This window comes from Balaenoptera borealis, assembly GCF_965194805.1.
Source record: "Balaenoptera borealis genome assembly, chromosome: 17".
Classification (NCBI taxonomy): Eukaryota; Metazoa; Chordata; class Mammalia; order Artiodactyla; family Balaenopteridae; genus Balaenoptera; species Balaenoptera borealis.
The window spans coordinates 1685815-1708522 of record NC_138876.1 but is presented as its reverse complement, the minus strand read 5'-3'; the positions used below and the strand labels follow the sequence as shown (position 1 = coordinate 1708522).

At 63.5% G+C, this 22708-nt stretch overlaps 1 protein-coding gene across 6 annotated transcripts in view; it reads left to right on the top strand.

Annotated features, from left to right (window-relative positions):
• The window catches only part of ADGRB1 (adhesion G protein-coupled receptor B1), an 83157-nt gene that overhangs the window by 15165 nt on the left and 45284 nt on the right, over positions 1 to 22708 (top strand). For all 6 annotated transcript variants that reach the window (XM_082364592.1, XM_082364590.1, XM_082364593.1 and 3 more), the window contains exons 3-17: positions 8869 to 9030; positions 9976 to 10086; positions 10443 to 10607; positions 10729 to 10893; positions 11257 to 11421; positions 11731 to 11895; positions 12109 to 12210; positions 13826 to 13932; positions 14144 to 14338; positions 14506 to 14574; positions 15293 to 15401; positions 19487 to 19630; positions 20071 to 20146; positions 20251 to 20353; positions 21240 to 21283. In XM_082364592.1, coding sequence (XP_082220718.1) covers positions 8869 to 9030; positions 9976 to 10086; positions 10443 to 10607; positions 10729 to 10893; positions 11257 to 11421; positions 11731 to 11895; positions 12109 to 12210; positions 13826 to 13932; positions 14144 to 14338; positions 14506 to 14574; positions 15293 to 15401; positions 19487 to 19630; positions 20071 to 20146; positions 20251 to 20353; positions 21240 to 21283 — 1882 coding nt within the window. The remainder of the gene's footprint in view (positions 1 to 8868; positions 9031 to 9975; positions 10087 to 10442; positions 10608 to 10728; positions 10894 to 11256; positions 11422 to 11730; positions 11896 to 12108; positions 12211 to 13825; positions 13933 to 14143; positions 14339 to 14505; positions 14575 to 15292; positions 15402 to 19486; positions 19631 to 20070; positions 20147 to 20250; positions 20354 to 21239; positions 21284 to 22708) is intronic.

Below are 22708 nucleotides of genomic sequence, written 5' to 3'. Positions count from 1 at the left end.
CAGGGGCCCGGCCGGACATGTCGCGCAGCCACTCCCCAGTGGTCACCTGCCCCTGAGCCTCAGCGTCTTCGCTGGCAAAGTGCTGACTGCTTGGAGGGACTATTCAGTCACCTCAGACCTGATTGCCCCGGGGCCTGGCCCACACTGGAAGCCAAAGCGCAAGAGCTGATCTCCGTTAGCATCTCGGGGCGGTGACCGTGCCGGGGGATACCTGGTATAGCTGGAGCCGTGTGGAGCTTGCGGGAGAAGGTCAAGGGGACGGGGCTGGTGTGATACATGTGCGGCAAGTGGCAGGAGTTTGTGGGGCTGTGACGTCGGTGCTGGAGGGAGCAGGCCCCGCTGCTGGAGTCGGGTGCGATGGTGGACAGGCCTCCTGGCCGGAGTTTGCATGTTATCATTGAGAGCTGAAGGGCCATGGGGGGCTTTAAGCAGAAGGGTGACATCGCTGGGGCTGTAAATGCAGTGTCTGGCTCAGAGGGGGAATCCGGGGCAGGGACAGGGCACTGCAAGCATCCAGGAGGGGGCTGACGCTGGCCTGGGTGGGAGGAAGGGGGAGGATCTTGGGGGGGGGGCGGTGGTTGGGGTGATGGACTTGCTAATGCAGAGGATGTGGGCGTGGAGGAAGGAGATGGCTGGACCGCTCCCAGGTTTCTGGCCAGGAGTGAGGACCTCAGCCGAGGTGGGGAAGTGGCGGGGAGGATCGGGCTGGGGAGGAAGATCCAGAGAGCAGAGTGGGACCTGACTGTGCGAGGCCCGTGGGTCATCTGGTGGGAATGTCGTTTGAGAGGGAGCTCTGGGACCTGGCGCCCCAGGATAGGACCAGGTCAGGTTCAAATCCCAGCCCGCCCCACACTCGCTGTGTCCCTGGGCCAATCCCCTCAGGCCCCTTGTCTTTAAAATGGAAAGAGTAAAAACGTCTTCTTTTCTTGATTGTTATGAGGAATGAGAACTGGGGTGAAAGTGTTTCTAAGCAGAAGCAACATCAGTGATGAAATGTCAATATCTGTGTTTACTATGAGGTAGAGAATCTAGAGGGCTTGGGGGGCAAAGAGACAGATTGGAGGAGCGGAGCTGTTTGGAGACCAAGGCTGGGTGCTTCGGGCTTGCACAAAGATTCTGAGAATGGGAATGTTTGGAACTGGTGCTGGAAGGGGGTGGGCAGGCGTGCGTGTGTGTGTGCATGCTTGTGCATATGCTTGTGTTCATGCATCCATGTGCATGTATGTGTGCAGTGTGTTACGTGAGCATGGGTGTGTTCATGCATCCATGTGTACAGGTATGCATGTGTGTGTGCGTGTATGTGTATACACGGCATGTATATGTGTGTTCACATGCACGTTGCCAGTACGTGTGCCATGCATGCGTGGTGTGTGTGCGCGTGTGTGCAGTGCATCGGGCGTGTGTGTGAGTATGTGCATGCGTGTATGGCTGGTGTATATATGTGTGTGTGCCTGTGTGCAGTGCATCGTGTTTGTGCACACGTGTGCATGTGAGCATGTGCAGATGTGCACTTGTGGTATGTGCTTGCTGTGTGTGTGTGTGTGTGTGTGTGTGTTTAGGCTGCCTCTGTGCAAGCCGATTTCAGCAATCCTGACAGAGCGCAAGTCAAGGCTGTGTGTCAGGGCTGGCAGCGTCGTGGAAGGCAGTTGGGAGGGCACGAGGGCTGGGGCTGCCGCCGTGAAGCGAGGAGCTCGACTCCGCGGGGCGGGGGGCACAGGACATGGTCGCCAGGCCCACAGGCAGCTCAGACCCCGTGCCCGTGCCCTGGACTCAGAAGGTCCTAATGCTCCTGAGACCTTGGGAGTAAACCTCATCTTAGTAGTGGCAATAGCCGCGTTCTGCGTGTTTCCTTTGTGCAGGAAGCACCCACATCTTAACCAGTTAGCTCTTGCCAGTTGCCCAGAGATGGCTCCGCAGCGAGGCACCTGCCTCCCTGCCCAAGGCCTTTGCATGGGCCGTTCCCTGGCCTGGAACACTCTCCCCGCATGCCCACAGGGCTCCGTCCCTTGAGTGCTTGCCCAGATGGCACCTTCTCAAGACGCCCTGGCCCTGCTGCAGAAAGTGGCAGCAGCCCCAGCCCTGCTGTCGCCTCACACTCTCTCTCTCTCTCTTTCTCTCTTCCCACACGGTATCGCCTGTGAACAGTGGAGAATTTCCTGTGTCCTTATTCTCTGTCCCTGCCAGGATGTACCCACCACAGGGCAGGGGAGTTTGCCCTGCTCTCTGACGAAGCCCCGTGTGTGGGCCAGTACCTGGCACACAGCAGGCCCTTGATGAATCCTTGTTGAGTGGAAGGAGGCACAGAGACGTTAAGGCAGTGGCCAGGGTCACACAGCTTGTAAGGGGGAGACAGAGAGCAGAGCCAGCTCTTGGTCACCTGGTGGTCCTGCCTGGGGCTTCTCCTGCAAGAGCTCTGTGGGGAGGGTGTGTGTGTGTTCATGTGTGTGTAGGGGCGGGGTGGCATATGGACCAGAAAGGTCCAGCAGTAATTCAGAAGACACACAGCAGATCCAGACCCCATATCTTGCCTGCCGAGCCTGTGCCCAGGGAGCTGCGTCCCCTCACGCATGCCAGTGGAGGCTGGGTCAGGCGCGTCCCTCCGTAGCCGCGGAGCCGGAGCCGGAGCGAGCAGGAGGCCCAGGCCAGCCCGTGGCCCATTTTCAGCCCTGCCCCCGCCCGGCCTGTCCAAATGCCACATGGCCACGTCACGCGCCCGACTGGCAAGCGTTACTCAGGCCAGAGCAACTGTTCCCTCTCCCCTGCCCCGCCGGCTGCCCCTCTGCGCTGCCTGCCCCCTCCCACCCGCTCTCGGGCTGTCCCTCCTTCCCCCTCCCAGAGTCTCTCTGCGTTTTTCTGCCTCTGGTGAGACGGTGCCATTTCTCTCAAGGGTTGTTTTAAATATTCATGTTTTAATTAAAGAATTTTATTGCAGAAGCGACATGTAAGATAATGGAAAAGCGGCATCCTGAGGGCTGGGGGGCGAGTGTGCGTGTGTCTCCTTGTGTGTGTGTCCCTGTGTGTGTGTGTGTGTGTGTGTGTACATGACCCTGTGTGTGCCCGTGTGCCCCCTCCATATGCCTGCACGGGGTTGGGGGGTGTGGCTGGAGCCTGAGCGTGTGAGTGTGACATCCCGGGTGTGTGCTGGGCTGCGATGCCGGCCTGGGGGGCCGTGACCTGCCCAAGGCCACACCCCCTCCTCCAGGCCCGTCGCCTCTCAGCTGGGGCGCCCCCTGCCCTGACACGCCCCCCCCCCCCCACCCCGGCAAGGGCTTTGGAGTCATTCCAACCCTAAATGCCCCACAGCTTGCCTCAGGAGGAGGCTGCCAGCCCTCTCTGGGGCCCGCAGGGTGTGCAGAGGGGCTGGGCTGGGGGGAGGGACGAGTGGGGAATTCCAGGGGGAAGGGCGTGTCTCTGGAGTTTGGGGGCGACTGGGAGCATGGGGGTGGGGAGCAGGGGCGGGGCGGGAGTAGGAAGGGTTAGGGCCTCCCTGCCAGGACTGGGTTTGTCATCCCAGCCAGGGGAGCTGCGCTTTTGCACAGGGGCCAATTTAGAAAAATCTGGAAAACAAGGTTTCAGGCTCCATTGTAGACAGCCCCCATTCCAGATGGAAATAGCAAGATATGACCCCATGAAAACAATAAGTACGCACGGGGCATCACCCACAGAGGAACTGCCACGAGAGGCCAGAGCTCACCCCACGCCACCCGGTAGCGAGGGAGGCTGGGAGTTGTGGCCCTGCTGGGGTCCCATTTCCCTAAAAGATGGGGAGAAGGGCTGTCGGTCGTATAGCCAAGGCTCAGGGAGGAGAAGAGACCCGCCCAGGTCATCCAGCGCGGCAGGGCAAAGCCGGGTGGGACCCAGGCCTTCGAGCTTGTAACGGGCACCCTTCTTAGGGGGCACCTGCCTGACTGAGGAAAAGCAGCATTGAGAAAGTGAGTAACCCTGCAGACGGGGCCAAGTCGCCCCTCAGTTTCCCTTCTGTGAAATGGGGATGGGACAGTACCCTGCTCATAGGGTCTTGGCGCCTCTACCATGCTTGGAGGAGCCCTCCTTGTCCTCCTTCTCTGGCAAGTGGCCCCATGGGCAGTGGGCACGGCTCTCAGCCCGTCCTGAGATCCAGGGGTGCCTGCGGCAGCTGGGCGGACTGCTGGTCACTCGGGCCCCGACAGTGGGTGCTGCAGGCCTTGGTGAAGGATGCACCAAGTCTGGACCTGTGGAGCCAGGGGCGCTGTGGACTGGGGATTGGGTTGGAGAGGGGCTTCAAGGAGCTGTCCAGTTCCCTGTGGTCCTCATTTGCACATCCATGCAGGGGGCTGAGAGGAGGATCCTGCGTGCCGCAGTACAGACCTCAACTCGGTGGCGGGCAGGGGTCCACACAGGGGCTGGACTTCGCGAGGTGGATGTGTACGGAACCCGGCCTGACCGTCGGGGGCGGGGCGGGAATGGGCAGGGGCTGACCCCCCAGCCGGGTGCTGCCTGACCTGCTAGACTGGGGAGACCTCTGCTGGAGGAGACGGGAAGTGCACCGCTCCCCTCCTCCGAAGGGGACCCAGGAGGCAGGAAGGCCCAGCGGGAAGAGGGCCTCCCGCAGCGCCCTCATCCCAGCCGACTGGGGGCGCAGGGACCAGGGAGGCCATGGCCTGCAGGCTGGGGCGCCAGGGTGGGAAGGGGGCCAGGAGCCCCCCTCTCCGTGCGCTCTCTCTCCTGGGCGGCCAAGGCTGCCTGGCGGCCATTAATTGGCTCTATTCATCCCCTAATGAGATGGAAATGAGGCTTCCAGACAGAGGGGGCATTGAGCCCGGGAAGAATGGCGGCTTCTTTCCGGGCCTGGAGGGGCAGCCCACCCCCCAGCCTTGCCCACTCCTCTGCTGCCCCCTCAAAGCCCACCCAGCCCAGGAGCACCGTGGCCACCCAGGAAAGGGTGGCCTGAGTTCCTCTGTGCCCAGCTCTGCGGGCCCCAGGAGCCCTGCCTGGGTAACTCCCTGGTCGTGGATGCATTTGCTTGACAAACATTTATCAGGTGTGAGCCGTGGGGGGGACACACGTTAAAAATAAAAATGATAACAAAAATAGCAGCTACCATTAACTGAGTGTTCATCCGTGGTGGGAGTGTGGCCAAGGTCGGGGATCAGTCTGTGAGTGGGATCAGGGCTCAGTATGTGATGGGGGATCAGGGATCCTGTTTCCAGGATCAGAAGTCAGTCTGTGAAGAGGATCAAGGCCCAGTGTGTGATCAGGGTCAGGAATCAGCATGTGACCGGGGTCAGGGCTAGGCCTGGGGGGCAGTCTGTGCTCTGAGCCAGTGGACCCCCTGCCTGGCCTCTCCTGATATGACCCCTCCTCTCCTCCCCCTCCCCCCACCACATCCCCACCACCTGGGTCACCAAGGTAACCAGCCCTGAAATTGTGGGTGTTTTGGCAGCGGAGGCCTAACCTGAGTCTATCCTGAAAGACTGAGCTCTGCGGCAGTTGCCATGGAAACCAAGTGGCATCCTCCGATTAGCCGGCTTGGACACCCTCTCTCTCCCACCCACTTCCAGCTTCCACGTCACTCAGGCTTCCGCGCGGGGGCTGGGCTGGGGCAGCAAGGGGGGACAAGGCAGGACGTGCCCACATTGTCCCCGCCGCCAGGCCTGTCTCCCTGGACTCCAGGCCTCCCTGTTCCTTTGTCTCAGTATGACGGGACAGGGGGCTTCAGCAGGTGAGACCACTGAGGCCTGCGGCGCCAGGCTGGGGGTGGTCCTGGCGGGCAGCCTCTGCCTGGGGGGCGGTGTAGGGGGAGCGCTTGGAATCTGACCATGAGTCCAGTCCCAGCTCCTCTCCGTGTCAGCCCGGTGGATAACTTGGCCTCCCTGTCTGCATCTGCCAAATGGGCGTGGTTGCGGGGCTGTGACGGTCCCCAGAGTGAAGGCGCCTAGAGTGGCGGCAGTGAGGGCCCTATATCTGCGCAGCCTCGCCCCGTCACACCCTCGGAGCCGAGCCGCTCACCAGTCCTGCCGTGTGCACCTGGAGGCTGCCCTGGGGGCTCCCCACCCCCTCCCCCGGGGCCCTGGCCTGCTTGTCTCTCCCCCGCAGAGCACGGACATTTCTGTCCACAACGAAGTCGTATTTGTGTAGCGTCCTCCATACTTCTGGTTCTTACTCAGCCCTGGGGACCCTGGCGCCTGCCTTCTGAGGCTCGGGCCTCCATGCCTCCTCAACTCCAGGGCAGATCCTCCTGCAGGTGCCGGGGGGAGTCACCAGCCCCTGACTGTCTGGACCACCCCTCTTTGAGCCTCAGTTTGCTCTGCTGTAAGTGGGGTGAACGTTTGGTTCCTGGGTGGACTTGGACTCGCGGTTCCTGAGGCGTCTGGCACGGAGTGAGGGGAGACGGGGGTGGGGGAGTCAGGACTCGCCTGCCCAGGATGCCGCCCTGAGAGCCGGCCTTGAGGGAAGCAACCGTCCTTGAAGGGTGTATGGGTGGGCCGGGTCCGACAACCTGGGTGATTCCTGCTCGGCCCCCTCGTAACTGGGGGAGCACGAGCATCCCGTCACTAGGGCAAGCCTCGGTCTTCCCATCTGAACGATGGGAGCAGAGAGGCCTCCCTTGTGGGAGCACAGGGCGTCACGCCCAGACCCAGGAAGGGGCTCAGAACCAGGCCCCTCGGCCCCCTGAAGCGAGGGTCCCTGCAAAGCTCAGCCGGGCTCCCACAGACTGAGAAGCTCCTCCCTGGGCCGCCGCTGCAAGGCTAGGAACCAAGTGTTACTGCGCGTGCGCGAGGGGCAGAGCCGGGTCCACGCCCCCCCACAGACGACAGCGATTAAGGTCCGAGCCGGCCCCCCCTACAGGTCCCTTGTCTGGGTGCGTCGGCCCGCCCACCTGCCCCACCCACCTGCGTGACCCACCAGCATGGCAAGTCTGAAGGACCGGAGGCCTGACTTCTGTGTGCCCTTGGCCCCTTGATGCTCTGCCTCTCTGGGCTCAGGGGGAAGTGAGGCGTATGGGAGGGTGGGTTCTGCAAGGGAAGAGAAGATTCCTCAAGGGCTTGGGGGCGTGGAGGGAGAAATGAGCCCCGCCTTCCAAACTGGGGGAACTGGGCTCCTTCCCCCGCCTACCGTTCATTTGCTTCTGGCGCCCCCTGCTGGTAAGTTCCCAGCACAGGCGCAGGGACCACTGGGAGGGGCTCTGGCACCTTTCAAGCGGCCCTCCACAGAACAGAGCACCTGGACGCCCAACTTGCAAATGAAAGTGAGTTCTCTGGGATCGACTCCGACCCCAGTGACGCCCACACCTGTCGTCTCCTAGCCATTTCTTGCCATTTACCGTCACAGGCGTCAGTCCTAGGAAGTAGTGCCCTCATCCTCTGGTGAGGGGTGTGAGGCCAGGGCAGGGTGGACTTAACCATCCCATGGCCGTGGGTGCCGGGGCCACCACGTGCACCTGGTCTTTCGGCTCCAGCGCCCACCCTCCAGGATCCGCACAGGCCTCATTCTCACCCTATGTGCTCCCCAGATAAGCCAGGCTCCAGGAGGCATCAGGGACGCCCCTGCCGGGCCAGGTATGACCTGCCCCGGCCGGCCTGGCCCCCCTGCCCCGGCCCCGGGTGAGCAGGCAGCACGGGGCAGCGGCCCAGCTCTAGTGCAGCTCCCAGCGCTGGGCCTTGGCAATGCCATCTCCTCGCCTCCTCATACATGGGTGCCCTGTCAGGGGGCTGTGTGCAGGGTGCCCGGCCCAAAGTAGGCGCTTGCTGAGGCTGCGTGCCCTTGTTGAGTCTGCCCTGACTCTGCTGTGCTGGGAGTGTAGGGGCCCTGGGGTTCCCCAGGACAAATGGGGTGGCGGCACCAGAGTCCCTCGAGGCGGGGGTGACCTGGGCACCTTAAGCGTGGCCTTTGAACAGAAAGCCTGGATGGAGCAGCCCCTTCCTGAGCGAATCAGTGCAGCCTCCGGCTCTGGCCCAAGATGTGTGGCCTCCCTGCTCCTCACCCCTCAGTGGCTCCCCAGTACTTTGAGGCTGTCCCTCTTGGTGTCCTTGGTGGCACTGGGGCCACCAAGGGGCTCAGAACTTCGGGGTCACGAGGTCATGATGGGGGGACGGGGCCGGGATGGAGAAGACCCTTGAGAGGGCTGAAGGAGGGTGGCTGTAGGGGCCTGGAGGCCCTCAGCAGCCAGTCTCTGCTGGGTCTGGGGGAGGCTCCGCCTGGCGGGGCCCTGGGTGTGAGACCCCACTCGGCTACCAGGGGTGGGACCTCGGTCACCTCTGGTGTCCCTGCGTGTGGTGGGGGAATGAGCACATGGGTCATGGGGGGAGTGAGCAAACTGGGGCTCAGAGGAGACTGGACTGAGGACCACGGGGAGGGGGTTCGGCAGGGCATGAGGCTCGGTGCCAGGCAGGAGAGACCCTCTGCCCCCAGCCCATCACCCGGCCCTGGGTATAAGGTAGCCGTTGGGGTGGGCAGGGGTGTCATTCATTCATTCATTCATTCATTCTCCAGACCCACCTGGGGCTCCAGCTCTGTGTCCAGCCCCACACTGGGGACCTGGATTCAAAGCCAGTGGAGACCCTGGCCCAGGTGCCTGTAGACAGAGCAGGAAAGCACAGAGACTCCAGAGAGAAGTGGGGTGGGCCCCGGACCCCACCTTGCCCGGCACCTCTGCCCCTCCCTGCCCTGTCGGCCTCTGCTTCACACCCCATCACCAACCCCGTCCAGGCCCACACTCGCCTCCTAGCTGACCCTCCAGGGTGCTGGTGCTGGTTCCGACGCGGAGGCCTCTTCGCAGGGGCCGCTGTGCCCCAGATCCCTGCCTGGGAGACCCCTAGAGGTCACTCCCCGAAAGACACCGCAGCCCTTTGCCCCTGGCCCTGACCCCTGCCCTCTGGTCCCCACCAGGCGGCTGGAAGCTGTGGTCCCTGTGGGGCGAGTGCACGCGGGACTGCGGGGGAGGCCTGCAGACGCGGACGCGCACCTGCCTGCCCGCGCCGGGCATTGAAGGCGGCGGCTGCGAGGGGGTGCTGGAGGAGGGCCGCCTGTGCAACCGCAAGGCCTGCGGCCGTGAGTGCGCGGACTGGCGGGTCCCGGGCGGAGCCGGGGGAGGGAGGGGCTCGGGGCGGGGCCAGGTGAAGGCAGGAACCCGGACTGGGCCGGGCCGGGCGGAGAAAAGGGCTTGGCGCGGGGCGGGGGCGGGCAGGGCCTGGCCGGGTGAGGGAGGGAGGGAGGGCGCTCGGGGCGGGTCCGGGCCAGGCAAGGCCTGGGCTACGAGGGGCGGGATCTGGGGCAGGGGCGGGGTCAGAGGGTGGAGCCTTCCAGGGGCGGGACCAGTAGAAGTAAGGGCCCAGGAGGCGGGGTGGGACCCGGTGTTAGGACTGGATGGGCCTTTCTTAGCACCTGTGGATTGGGAATTCTGGGGTGCAAGTGGGAAGCCGGCTGTGGGTCTTGTCCCGCCACCGCCATCCCTAGCCCTGGCCAGACCCGACTGTCCCAGCTGGATGCTGCCTCCAGGATGTATTTCTCTAATAAGGCTCTCTAATGACCTCATGCATATTTTAGCTGCTTCCATAAAATTAAATCAAGTTATAATGAGATTGTCATTCTTCGGGTTGTTTTTTCCCCGACGAACTTTCCTGGGGAGAGGAGCTCATCTCAGAAGCCTGGAGAGGGCCCTGGGGTGTCGGGGCTGGGCCGCGTGGGGCAGTAGCCGTTCAGACGTGCTGCCCCGCAGGTGACTCCTGCGGGCCCCGGAGGAAGAGAGGGAGGGGCGCAGGGCAGGGGAGACTGGACCAGACAGGGACGGGCACCAGGCCAGGGTGCCCTGGTCCCGAGTTTCCCACCTGTCCAGTGTGGCCAAGTGGCCCTGGTGCTGACAAGCCCGGGCCCTGCTGCGGCTGGGGACCGAGGGACCGAGGGACCGAGGGACCAAGGGCCGAGAGCGCCCCTCTAGAGCTGCAGGGCGGGGGCTGCAGGCCACGGCCTGGACGCTTACCTGAACCCGCCCTGCAGCCGCCGGGCGCACCAACTCCCGGAGCCAGTCCCTGCGGTCCACGGATGCCCGGCGGCGCGAGGAGCTGGGCGACGAGCTGCAGCAGTTTGGGTTTCCGGCCCCGCAGACAGGTGAGTGGCAGCGGCTGGGCGGGGCTGACACGCAAATGCACTAAAACCCTGGGAAGTGGGGAAAGTTGGTTTCAGGGGACTAGGTTTTTGGGCAAGTACTATACGTTATTAATTGCCGTTGCTTCTAAGTAATGACTGTAATAATTTTCCATAATTAGACTAATCTCTCAGGTGCCAGGCGCTCGTCTCCAGGCACACTGGATTTAGGGGAAGTGGTGTGAGGAGAAGGGGACTGTCGAGAAAAAAAAAAGGGGTGGGGTGCTCAAGGGCTTTGCTGCGGCCGCCTGAGGGTCTGACCGTAGCTCGGGTGCAGGGGCAGCAGCAGGCCTGTGAATGCTGTAGGTCTGGGCCCACAGGTGACCCCGCGGCCGAGGAGTGGTCCCCGTGGAGTGTGTGCTCCAGCACCTGCGGCGAGGGCTGGCAGACCCGCACGCGCTTCTGCGTGTCGTCCTCCTACAGCACGCAGTGCAGCGGGCCCCTGCGGGAGCAGCGCCTGTGCAACAACTCCGCCGTGTGTCCAGGTGGGCGGCGCGCCGTGGGGGGGCGGGGAAAACAGGAGCGGGGGGCGGGGCGTCAGGGGCGGGTGACCGGGCTGCGGGCGCAGGCAGACAGGGGTCGCAGAGTGTTCTGTTCCTTCCGCAGTGCATGGCGCCTGGGACGAGTGGTCGCCTTGGAGCCTGTGCTCCAGCACCTGCGGCCGCGGCTTCCGGGACCGCACGCGCACCTGCAGGCCACCCCAGTTTGGAGGCAACCCCTGTGAGGGCCCGGAGAAGCAAACCAAGTTCTGCAACATCGCTCTGTGCCCTGGTAGGTGAGAGGGAGGGCGCTGGGTGAGGTGGGACAGGGGCGGGAAGGGAAGGGAAGGACCCAGTGGGCCACCGGCCAGCCCCGGGAGCCCCGCTTTGCCTGCTCAGACCCACCTGCTAGGGGGCTCAGAGGTTGGAACCTCAGGCTGTGATCAGGCTGAAGGTTGGAGACCTTGGGGCGTTCTCACTCGCGTCCCGTGGGCGTTGGGGTGATGGGCCCTCTTGGGTGTCACACCCGTGCCTCAGACTTCGTGGGGGTGTGGTGGCCACACCTGTGGGGTGTTCACGCCTGTGCCCCAGGCTGGGTGTGGGCCCTGGCTGTTCACGCTGCCCTCCCGTCCCCTTCCTCCCCTGGGCCGGGCAGTGGATGGAAACTGGAATGAGTGGTCAAGCTGGAGCTCGTGCTCCGCCAGCTGTTCTCAGGGCCGGCAGCAGCGCACGCGCGAGTGCAACGGGCCTTCGTACGGGGGCGCCGAGTGCCAGGGCCACTGGGTGGAAACGCGAGACTGCTTCCTGCAGCAGTGTCCAGGTCAGGGCCGTGCTCCGGGGCCTGCGGGTGGGGGGATCTGGCGGGTGTGAGCCACTCGGGAGGGGTGAGACCCCGGGGGGCTCATGGTGGGCCCTTGTACACGGCCCCGGGGATGTGGGGGGCCGGGGGGGTGACCGTGAGGGACCAGTGCACGTGAGGCGTTTGTCTTATCCTGTGTCAGTCTGAGCTCTGGCTTCCCCTCCCTGGGTCTCGACTTCTTTCTCCTCGTGGCTTCCTGCCCCTACGTCCCTGTGTCTGCACCCTCCTCATCCCCATCCTCCTGGCTCTGTGCATGGCCGTGTCCCACAGTGGATGGGAAGTGGCAGGTCTGGACGTCGTGGGGCGGCTGCAGTGTCACATGTGGAGGTGGCACACAGCGGCGGGAACGCGCCTGCTTGGGGCCCTTCTTTGGGGGAGCAGCCTGCCGGGGCCCACAAGATGAATACCGGCAGTGCAGTGCCCAGCGGTGTCCCGGTGAGTGTCCCACACACCCACCCCACAGCTGGACTCTGGGGAGGGGCCTTCTGAGTGACGGGGGAGGGAGCTTGGAGCTTAGCTCTACTGGGGAAAGACTCCCCCTCGTGAGGATAGATGTCCTGCAGGGGTCTTGGTCTTCCTGACCCTGCTGCCAGGTCTCGGCCCACCCCCCGTACCCCGCCGCCACTCACATTTCTAGCCCCTTGGCAGAGCCCCATGAGATCTGTGATGAGGACAACTTGGGCGCTGTGATCTGGAAGGAGACCCCGGCGGGAGAGGTGGCTGCAGTCCGGTGTCCTCGCAACGCCACAGGTGAGGGCCGATGGGGCAGGTGTTGTGCGGGGCTCCTGTCCCTTCCTCACAGAGATGCACGGACGGCATGGAGGTGCCCCTACAGGCCCGCCCACGGAGCTGTCAGCTCAGGGCACGTGGCCCAGACCCTGCCCAGGCAGCCCTGTGCACACAGAGGCTGGTGCAGTACAGGCGGGGGCCCGGGGCCACCGCGTCCTGAGAGCTCACCAGGAGCCAACGCCAGCACGAAGCCCTTTAGTGCAATGTCCCACAAAGTCACCCATTTACACGTGGGAAACTGAGGCACAGAGGAGTTAACACACTTGCCCTGGGCTTGGGGGCCCTTAAGTGGGAAGTCGGCTTTGAACACCGTCATCTTAATCCCCGTGCAGCCCTGTGGAGTGATGGGAGGTGTGGAAAAAGCAGGGTGGGCTCCCAGAAGGGGCTCGGTGCATCAAGCTCGGGCAGACAGCTTGGTTTTGGTTGGCTTGGTTTTCTTCGCCCCTCTTATCTGAGGAGTGCATGCAGTTTTTTACCCCTGTTTGCTGTGTGACATCCAGGAAGTGACTTAACCTCTCTGAACTTTGGTTTTCCTTCTGTAAAACAAGTGTGTTGTGAGTTCCGCACCACCCGACAGGGCTGGTCCACGTGGTGGAGGCTGTATATTTCCAGCTGTGGTTGTAGCCCCCCTACCCAGAATAATACATGTTCTGGGTAGCGTCTTACAAATGCAGGGAAGCCAAATGGATAAAATACAAGTCACAGAACGGTGTGACTTCTCTGGCCTTTTGTCTGCCTGTATGACCTCTCATTCTGATGCTGCACCATGCTGTGGAGCAGGTGTGCTGTCCTGCCCCGTGGCTCCTGTTGGATGACAGGGTTGTGGCAGTTCCCTAGGGCCACCACCGCTGTGTGTGTGCACAGCTGTGGCTGGCTCCCTGGGAGTGAGTTCTGAGTCAAGGCTGTGCCCGTGTTCCAGGCCGTCGACACCTGATGCCAGTCAGCCCCAAGGCTGCCCAGTGTCGGCAGCACACCCGGGCCATCGGGGGCCCCTGGTCCCAGGGCTGGAGCTAGGCAGGGGCCAGGCCGTTGGTTCTCCCCAGGGCTCTGGATAGGAAGGGGCTCCAGGAGAGGCCCCGGGCTGAACACTGAAGCCCCTCACTCGGCCCAGGGCTCTGCCTCCACGCCGGCGGGCTGCCTGCAGGTTTGGCTCCTGCCAGGTTCCAGTGCTTGGCCTGTGGCGTCTGCGCAGAAATGCTTTGAGTGAGGGAATTCCCTGGCGGTCCAATGGTTAGGACTCCGAGCTCTCATTGATGAGGGCCAGGGTTCAATCCCTGCTTGGGGAACTAAAATCCCACAAGCCACGCGGCCAAACAAAACAAAACAAAACAAAACAAAAGCAACAAACAAACAAACATAAAAAAAAAGAAATGTTTTGAGTGAAAGAAACCAAGGGAGGCCTGGCCCCCACGCCAGCTCTGCTCTTGGAATGAGGCCACAGGCGAGTGCCTGCTTCTAGGGCTGTAGGGTCTCATCCAGAGGGGCTTGTGCCTGGGAGCCGGGGATGGGACTCCCACCCCGGACGTGGGCATCTACCAGAGAAGTGGGAGACAGAGCTGACCCTCCGTGTCCCCAGGCCTCATCCTGCGACGCTGTGAGCTGGACGAGGAGGGCATCGCCTACTGGGAGCCCCCCACCTACATCCGCTGTGTCTCCATCGACTACCGAAACATCCAGATGATGGTGAGGCCGGCCCCGGGGTCTCCCGCCCCACCCATCACTCCAGGGCTCACCTCTGCCCTCCGTCCTCAGACATAACCCTGTGTCCCCAGTGGCACACTCTGTGGACGTGAATCAGCCATGGCCACTGGCTGCGGGCTGCAGAGGACCCTCTGGGCATGGGAGGTCCTTGGTACCTGCAGAATCATGGCACCCATACCCTCCACCTCCCCAGACCCGGGAGCACCTGGCAAAAGCTCAGCGCGGGCTGCCCGGAGAGGGGGTCTCCGAGGTCATCCAGACACTGGTAGAGATCTCCCAGGATGGGACCAGCTACAGCGGGGACCTGCTCTCCACCATCGATGTCCTGAGGAACATGACAGAGATCTTCCGGAGGGCGTACTACAGCCCCACCCCAGGGGATGTACAGGTGGGCGCCCAGGAGGACTGTCCTCCACCCCAGCCTTAGACGGAGCCCTGACCTCAGATAGAGCTCTGACCCTGGTCCCACGCTGAGCCCTGACCCTGGTCACATTCTGAGCCGTGATTCTGGTGCCTTATTCTCTGCTCACTGGCCTTTCTTCCTCTTCCTTTCAGAACTTTGTCCAGATCATCAGCAACCTGCTGGCGGAGGAGAACCGGGACAAGTGGGAGGAGGCCCAGCTGGTAGGGACGCCAGCCTGGGACCCTTGCGGTCAGAGCAGCAGGATGGGCGCGGGCGTCTCTGGTGGCTCCCTGAGCCCCAGCCCAACTCAGGGTGGGATCTTGGGTTCAAATCCCAGCACAGCCTCTGCCAGTCTCATGGCTTTGAGGAAGTCACTTATCCTTCTGAACCTCGGCTTCCCCGCCCATCAGAGGGCAGTGGCTCACCACGTGGGGCTCGGGGAGGGGTGTGAGAAAACGTGTTGGCCGTGGGGTACACACCAGGACGTGGCGGTTCTTTCTCATCTGGAGAAATTGGCCCGCCTCCCTTCCTCCCAGGCTGACCTGGAACCTGCCAACACTCCTGTGCCCAGGGCAGCACCCGGAGTGGGGACTGCAGCGGCCAGAGACCCTCTGCTCGCCTCCCAGCTGGACCCCTGGCCACCGGGCTGGAGCGCAGCAGCCCCTCTGGGCTCAGTGTTCTCGTCCACACAATGGCGATGGAGACTCAGGTCCCCATCTGCTTCCCAAGTCAGGTCCAGAGCCCTGTGGGGCTAGGGAGTGACCGACAGGACCCTGATAAGGAGGGAACAGATGAGGGAAGGAGGCCGGCGGAGGCAGAGCAGCGAGAGGGCGTGTCCCTGCTGGGGCGCAGGGGTCTTCGGGGACCCTGAGCTCCGGTGGTCGGTGTTCTCAGCGGGGCTGCTCCCCACCATCTCCCTGACCCCCGCCTCCCCTCCAGATGGGCCCCAACGCCAAGGAGCTGTTCCGACTGGTGGAGGACTTCGTGGACGTCATCGGCTTCCGCATGAAGGACTTGCGGGACGCGTACCAGGTGACAGACAACCTGGGTAAGCCCAGCCCTCGCTGCGCCGACCTTCAGGCCCCTGCCCCGCAGCCCTGGGCAGGGCGCTTCGGCCTCAGTTTCCTTGTCTGTAAACAAGCAGCGCCAGATGCCTCCTGCAGGACCCCCGGGCCGTGTTCTAAGATGACCTCTGTATCCTCAGGTGCACAGACCCGAGTCTTCTGACGATGGTCTGATGTGACCCCGGGAGGGGGTTGGCGTAGGGGCTCTCAGACCCAGACAAGGTCCTGGAGACCTCGAATCGTGGGACACACCAGGAAGCCCCAGCCACAGCCAGCCCCTTGCTTCCACCTCCCTGGGGCTGGGGGCCCACCTGGACTTGTCCCCAACCCCCCGGTGCCCTCTCTGTGCAGGGACCTTGAAGGCAGGACTACGTAGTCCTCCGCTCCCAGAAGTGCCTTGTCAGAGGGGCCTGGCTCCACCCAGCTCCGTGGCGTTGACCGACTCTCTAAAATGGGAAGGCAGGAGCGCTGGCCTTGTGGGGTCAGGAGGAGCGGTAAATGGGCCTGGGACCTGAGAGCTCAGTGGTGACTGTCAGCACAAATACTACACAGTTACATTTAACGATTGTCATCAACGTCCCCTTAAATAGCTCTCTTGGGCCACATTTGTCAAGTCCTCCCTGTTTGGGGGCACCTCCCCAGACAATCTCCATCATCAGGGTTCCTCCTCACAGTGGGGAACCCAGGAGTGGGCGCTGGACCCGGCTGTGGTCCTAACAGCGCCAAGGAGGGAAATTGTCACATCCCTTGCAGAGACACTCTGGCCTCTAGTGACATATCCTAGGTCAGCTGTGCTGCATTAGCACACACCTGGGGACCTGCCTGGGCCGGGACAAACGTTCGCTAAGCTGGAGGTTCCCAGAGTACTGGCTGGCCCTGCCTTTCTGCCTTAGAGCTCAGGACCCCAGAGCCGGGGAGACCTCTGAGGCCAGGGGATCGGGGACAGCCGTCATCTCGCAGGTGGGGAGACTCGGGCCTGGGGGTCAGGTGCTAATGGAGGTCACCTGGCAGGTGGGATCAGTGGTGGCACCAGGCCGGCTGGGCCTTCCTTCCCTTCCTTCCCTTCCTTCCCTTCCTTCCCTTCCTCACTGGGCTGACTGGGCCTTTCTTCACGGTGAGATGGGAGTGGCCCAGAGAGGGGAGAGCTTTTATGCAGCCGTGCGTCAGTGGGCATGGGACCGGGTGGCTACTGCAGCTCTCTACCCCCCTGGCCCAGGACCTCACTGTGGAGGCTGGTTCCCCAGCCGCCTAGCCCCGCCCATGGCCCCTGGAGGGGAGCTCAGGGCCCACCCTTTGTCACCAAAGGAGGCCCTGGACTCCTTCCCATTAGTCCTCATTAGCCATCCCAAACCACGCACCCTCACACCCCCAATCACCCCCTAGCCCCCCCATATACTCACACACCCGTGTACCCTACACGCCTACACACCCTACACGCTGTGTGCCCCATGCACGCATACACCCCATGCACCCTGTGCACCCCACACCCCCAATTCACCCCCTACACCCCTCATATACTCACACACCCATGTACCCTACACCCCGTGCGCCCCATGCACCCATGCACCCCCGTTCACCCCCTATACCCCACGCATATACTCACACACCCCATGTACCCTGTGCACCCATACACCCCCATTCACCCCCTATACCCCACGCATATACTCACACACCCCATGTACCCTGTGCACCCATACACCCCCATTCACCCCCTATACCCCACGCATATACTCACACACCCCATGTACCCTGTGCACCCATACACCCCCATTCACCCCCTATACCCCACGCATATACTCACACACCCCATGTACCCTGTGCACCCATACACCCCCATTCACCCCCTATACCCCACGCATATACTCACACACCCCATGTACCCTGTGCACCCATACACCCCCATTCACCCCCTATACCCCACGCATATACTCACACACCCATGTACCCTGTGCACCCATACACCCCCATTCACCCCCTATACCCCACGCATATACTCACACACCCCATGTACCCTGTGCACCCATACACCCCCATTCACCCCCTATACCCCACGCATATACTCACACACCCCATGTACCCTGTGCACCCATACACCCCCATTCACCCCCTATACCCCATGCATATACTCACACACCCCATGTACCCTGTGCACCCATACACCCCCATTCACCCCCTATACCCCATGCATATACTCACACACCCCATGTACCCTGTGCACCCATACACCCCCATTCACCCCCTATACCCCATGCATATACTCACACACCCCATGTACCCTGTGCACCCATACACCCCCATTCACCCCCTATACCCCACGCATATACTCACACACCCATGTACCCTATACCCCGTGCGCCCCATGCACCCATACACCCCCATTCACCCCCTATACCCCACGCATATACTCACACAGCCATGTACCCTGTGCACCCCATGTACCCTGTGCACCCCGTGCGCCCTGTACACCCCACGCAGCCTACACATCATACACTCCCTACGCCCTGCTGCTGGAACACTCGCCCCAGGAATCCAAGCAGCCTGACCCCCTCCAGGTCTTTATCCAGAGGCCACCTCCTCAGGGAGGGCTTCCTGGCCACCCTGCTTGGAGGTGCCCCGCCCAGGGGTCAGCGTTGCCCAGCAGGCCACAGTCCACCTGTTTCTTCTCTGCTTGGGCCACTGTCTGTCTCCCCCGCTCCCTGTCGGCTCTGGGAGAGGGTCTTGCTTTCCTCTGCATCCTCAGCGTTAGAACAGTCCCAGGCACATGGTTGGGGTTCGGAAGCGTGTGGCGCGGATGAATTTGCTTATTCGTTCTGTCCTTGGGGAGGGCCTCAGCCACAGAGGGCCAGCCGTGTGCTGGGCTGGGCCCCCAGACAGGGGCGCCCGTCCCTCTTGCAGGGAAGGTGCCCTGGGCCCCAGAGCTGACCACACAGGTGCAGGGAGGGCACGGCCGGTGGGGGAGGGGGGCACGGCCGGGTAAGCCAGGCCTGGAGGGGCACAAGAGTGCAGGCAGGCGCTGCACCAGCAAAGGTATGGAGGTGGGCGTCAGCTGGTCAGTGGGGTTTTGCTGGGGAAGAGGCCCCAGGGTTGGGGGAAGGCCAGGTGACAGCCGGGCAGGCGAGGCTATTGGTTCCTAAGCCCCTACCCCTTCCCCCTACACCTAAGGCCGCCCTGGTGCAGACCCCGACCCAGGCCGTGGGTGCTGGGTGAGGGGAGCAGTGTCTGCCTGGAGTGGGTGGGCCTGGAATGAAGGGGCTCAGAGACGATGGGACCCCACCCCGCCCCCTCCTGTCCTCCCAGGCCCGTCTGCCGCTTCACCTCTGGGAAGCCTGGGGCGGTGCTGGACAGAGCCCACCGGGGCTGGTGTCTTCAGGAGGCCTGCCAGGCGCCCACAGGGAGAGCTCGGGAGAAACGGCTACAGGCTGCCAGCTCTCCCTGCCCTGGCCTCTCCCCGAACGTGCTGTGTCCCCGCAGCCCGTCCCCCTCCACCTTGAGTGGAGCCCTTCCCCACACCCAGCACCTTCCTTCCCGGGTCCCCTCTCCACCTTGGTCCATCCGTTGGCCCCTTTACAGTCCCGGCCCTGTGAGGGGGGATCTGTCCCTGTCCCTGTTACAGAGCGGAGCCCAAAGGGGGAGGGCTGGGCTCCAGTGTCCCAGGGAGGGGCACCAAGGTGGACACCACGCCCTGTGGGTCCCTCTGTGGCCGCAGACCTGCCCGCAGAACCCGTCTCTGGCACCTCTGGGGCCACAGGGACTGGGTCCAGGCCTGGGTCCTCATAAGGGCCATGGGGCTCCTGCTGGGGTGGGAGTGTCATTTGAGGGCTTGGAAGGAACCAGGAAGTCGTCCGGGCCCTGGACCTCATGGGGAGGCTGGTGTCAGGCTCCCGCCTGGCTGGGTGGCCCCGTGCGCGCTGCACCCACTCTGAGCCAGGAGCACCCCCGTGTCGTGGTCCTGGGCTCCGGGGCCCACTCCCCGTCCCAGGGCCGAGGCTCCTCTCGTGAGCCGGCTTTGCGTCTCACCGTCTCTGTCTCCCTTTGTCTCTGTCGCCTCTTGCTGCCTCCCGAACCCCAGTCCTCAGCATCCATAAGCTCCCGGCCAGTGGAGCCACGGACATCAGCTTCCCTATGAAGGGCTGGCGGGCCACGGGCGACTGGGCCAAGGTGCCAGAGGACAGGGTCACTGTGTCCAAGAGCGTCTTCTCCACGGGGCTGGCAGGTGAGGAGCCTCGGGGTGTGGGAGGGGCCCCCCAGAGTCTGAGGCTCCCCCCCAGGAAGTTCCTTCTGGAGTCTGGCCTGCTGCTTCAAGGGCTAGGGTGGCATCCGTCTCTTCTCAGTGTTCCCCGGGTTGCCCCCTCCTCCAGGAAGCCCTCCCTGCCCTCCCTGTATTGGGAGGCTCCCAGGCAATCTTGGCTGAATGGACCAATGCACCCCCTCACCGCAGGGAGGGAGAGGGTCTTGCCTGGAGTCACACAGCAGGTGACTCTGGTTCCCAGGAAGATGAACTGTGCCCTGCCAGCCCCCGGGTCTCAGGAGTCACTCAGGGGGACCCAGGCAGTGCTGCATCCGCAGTCGGGGGGGACATACACTCCCCTTGCCCAAGCAGGGTCCCGGTTTGTGGGTGGCCGGGAGGAGGGTGACCGCGGTGCTGTCTTCCAGAGGCTGATGACTCGTCCGTGTTCGTGGTGGGCACCGTGCTCTACAGAAACCTGGGCAGCTTCCTGGCCCTGCAGAGGTGGGTGCCGCGGGCACACGGGCTGGGGGTCAGGGAGGCCAGGCCTGGGGGAGGTGAGGGCGCGGAGCTCCCGACCCCGACACGGCCCGCCGGCTCTCCCCCAGGAACACGACCGTCCTGAACTCCAAGGTCATCTCGGTGACCGTGAAGCCCCCTCCCCGCTCCCTGCTCACACCCTTGGAGATCGAGTTCGCCCACATGTACAACGTGAGTGCCCTCCGTGTGCACGTCTGCGTGCGCGTGCCCCTCTGCCTGATCCCACGTGTGGTATGTGCTCACACGTCTCCACCTCGCGTCAGCCTTGAGAGAGAGCTCCCTTACTCCCGAGTGACAGGCGGGGATACAGGCTGGCAGAGCTGCGGGGACTTGCCCAGGGTCACCCAGCAGGGCCGTGTGGGAGCTGAGGCTCAACCCCGCCCCGTCGGCCTGGCTGTTCCCTCGGGGAAGAGAGAGCCATGCTCTTATGAGAAACGCATCTGCCCCGGCCTCGCGGACCCCCTACACCCTGCTCCTTGGCGCTTTCCCTCGGGCCTCAGAGCAGCCGGCGCCAGGAAGCCCTCGGACCAGCCGAGAGCCAGGAGCCGCCCCGGTTACCCAGCCAGGACAGGGCAGCGCCAGGCCAGGCTGTGGGAAGAGCCAGGCCTTCCTTTCCCGCTGTGAGGCCTTGGGCCTCGCTCAGCCTCTCTCTGCCTTGGCTCCCTCCCTTACCAAGTGGGAACGCTGCTGTTACGACACCGCAGCCCTCGGGACAGGGGTGTCTGCTGAGCCCCACCTGTGCCCCCTGACCCCAGGCTTCCCGTGTTAGCCCATTTTGCGTCCAGCTGCACTGGTCACCTGGGCACCTAGAGCTGGGCTTCGGCCGCTGCTGTCCGGCCCTGCTCAGAGAGGGGACAGAAGATACCCAAAGCCACACAGCAAGGGTAGGGGCCGAGCCAGTGCCCCCCTGCTCTGGGCCTCAGTTCCCCCTCCTCAAACTCTGTCTCTGGGGAACAGCGGAGGGAGGGCGCCTGGCACGCCCACGGGTGGACCCCACAGTGACCCTCGGGTGCGGCTCATAGGGCGGCAGGTGGCCTGACCCCTCCCCTCTCTCCAGGGCACCACCAACCAGACCTGTATCCTGTGGGATGAGACGGATGTGTAAGTTCATCTGGGCTTTGTGGCCTCGGGCCCTCGGGGCTGACTTGGTGGGGGGGATGGGGGAGGAGGCTGACCCAGTAGGGGAGGGACATGGGCTTCGGGTTCAGGGCCTCCGACCGTCCCCCCGACCCCGTCTGTCAAGCACGGTCTCTCCCTGCCTAGTTCAGGCTCTGAAGCAGCAGGGCGCGCACCCAGCCGGCCTCGCACTCCTCCCAGGGAAGCCCACCGTCAGGGGTCCCGAGGGGTGTGGAGGTCCCGAGGGGCGTGGGGGTCCCCCGGACCAGGTGACAGGCAGCAGCACCGCCACGGGTTGGGGCAGCTGGGTGAGACCCAGAGGGATCAGAGAGGAAGCAGAGGCGGGGGCTTCTGGGGCCCCGGGCCCGGTTCCCTGTCCAGCACGTGGCGCCAGCCTGAGCCGCAGCGCGGCGAGTACAGGTGGGCGTGGGGCATTGGTCTGGTCTGGCCGGGCTGTGATTCGGGGTCACAGGGCTGTGTGGGCACCCAGAGCAGGGTGTCCTCGCAGACCCAAGGAGGCGAAGGGAAAGGTGGGTGGGGTCTCGTGTAGTCACAGGGAAGAGTTTGTGCAAAGGCCCTAAAGTGGGGGCGGCCCTCAGAGGTGAGGAGGGTCAGAATCTGGGGAGACTGGGCAGGAGAGAGCTTAATGTCTGGATCCTGATGGGCCAGGTGGGCCTGGGGAGGGCTGGGCCTTCCCCGCAAGGGGTTTGGTATCCGTTGAGGAGGGGGTGGTCAGAGAGCTGCGTGTCATTGTTACCACCCGCCTCGCTCAGCCCTGGCACCGCCAGTCCCCAGGCCAGCACCCGGGCCAGGGGGTACATGCGGCGAGTCCCTCACACTATGGGCAGTGCAGTGACGAAGGTGCATCCCGGGGAGGTCAGGGGAGGCTCCCGGAGTGGCTGACACTCAAGGAGGACACATTTCCCTGCAGAGAATGTGAGGGAGGGGTCTCGGGCAGAAGCACAGTTTGAGCAAAAGTGTGGAGGCCGGAAGGTACAGGAGGAACAGGAGGCGTGGCCAGGAAGAGCAGGCAGCTAGAGAGGCGCAGGGGTGCGGGGAGGCTGCAGGGGCCATGGGGCCACTTTGTAGGGGCAGCGTGCCAGGAACCATGGGAACCTGGGGAGGGACGTGATCATCGTGTATCCATCCTTCCATCCATCCATCCATCCATCCATCCATCCATCCCCCATTCATCTATCCATCCACCCACCCACCCTTCTATCCATCCATCCATCCCCCCATCCACCCACCCACCCACCCACCTATCTACCCACCCACTCACTCATCCACCCATCCACCCCGCGATCCATCCATCCATCCACCCACCCACCCACCAATCTACCCATCTACCCACCCGCCCAGCCACGTATCCCCCAGTGATTACTGACCACTGACAAGGCACTCCTCTAC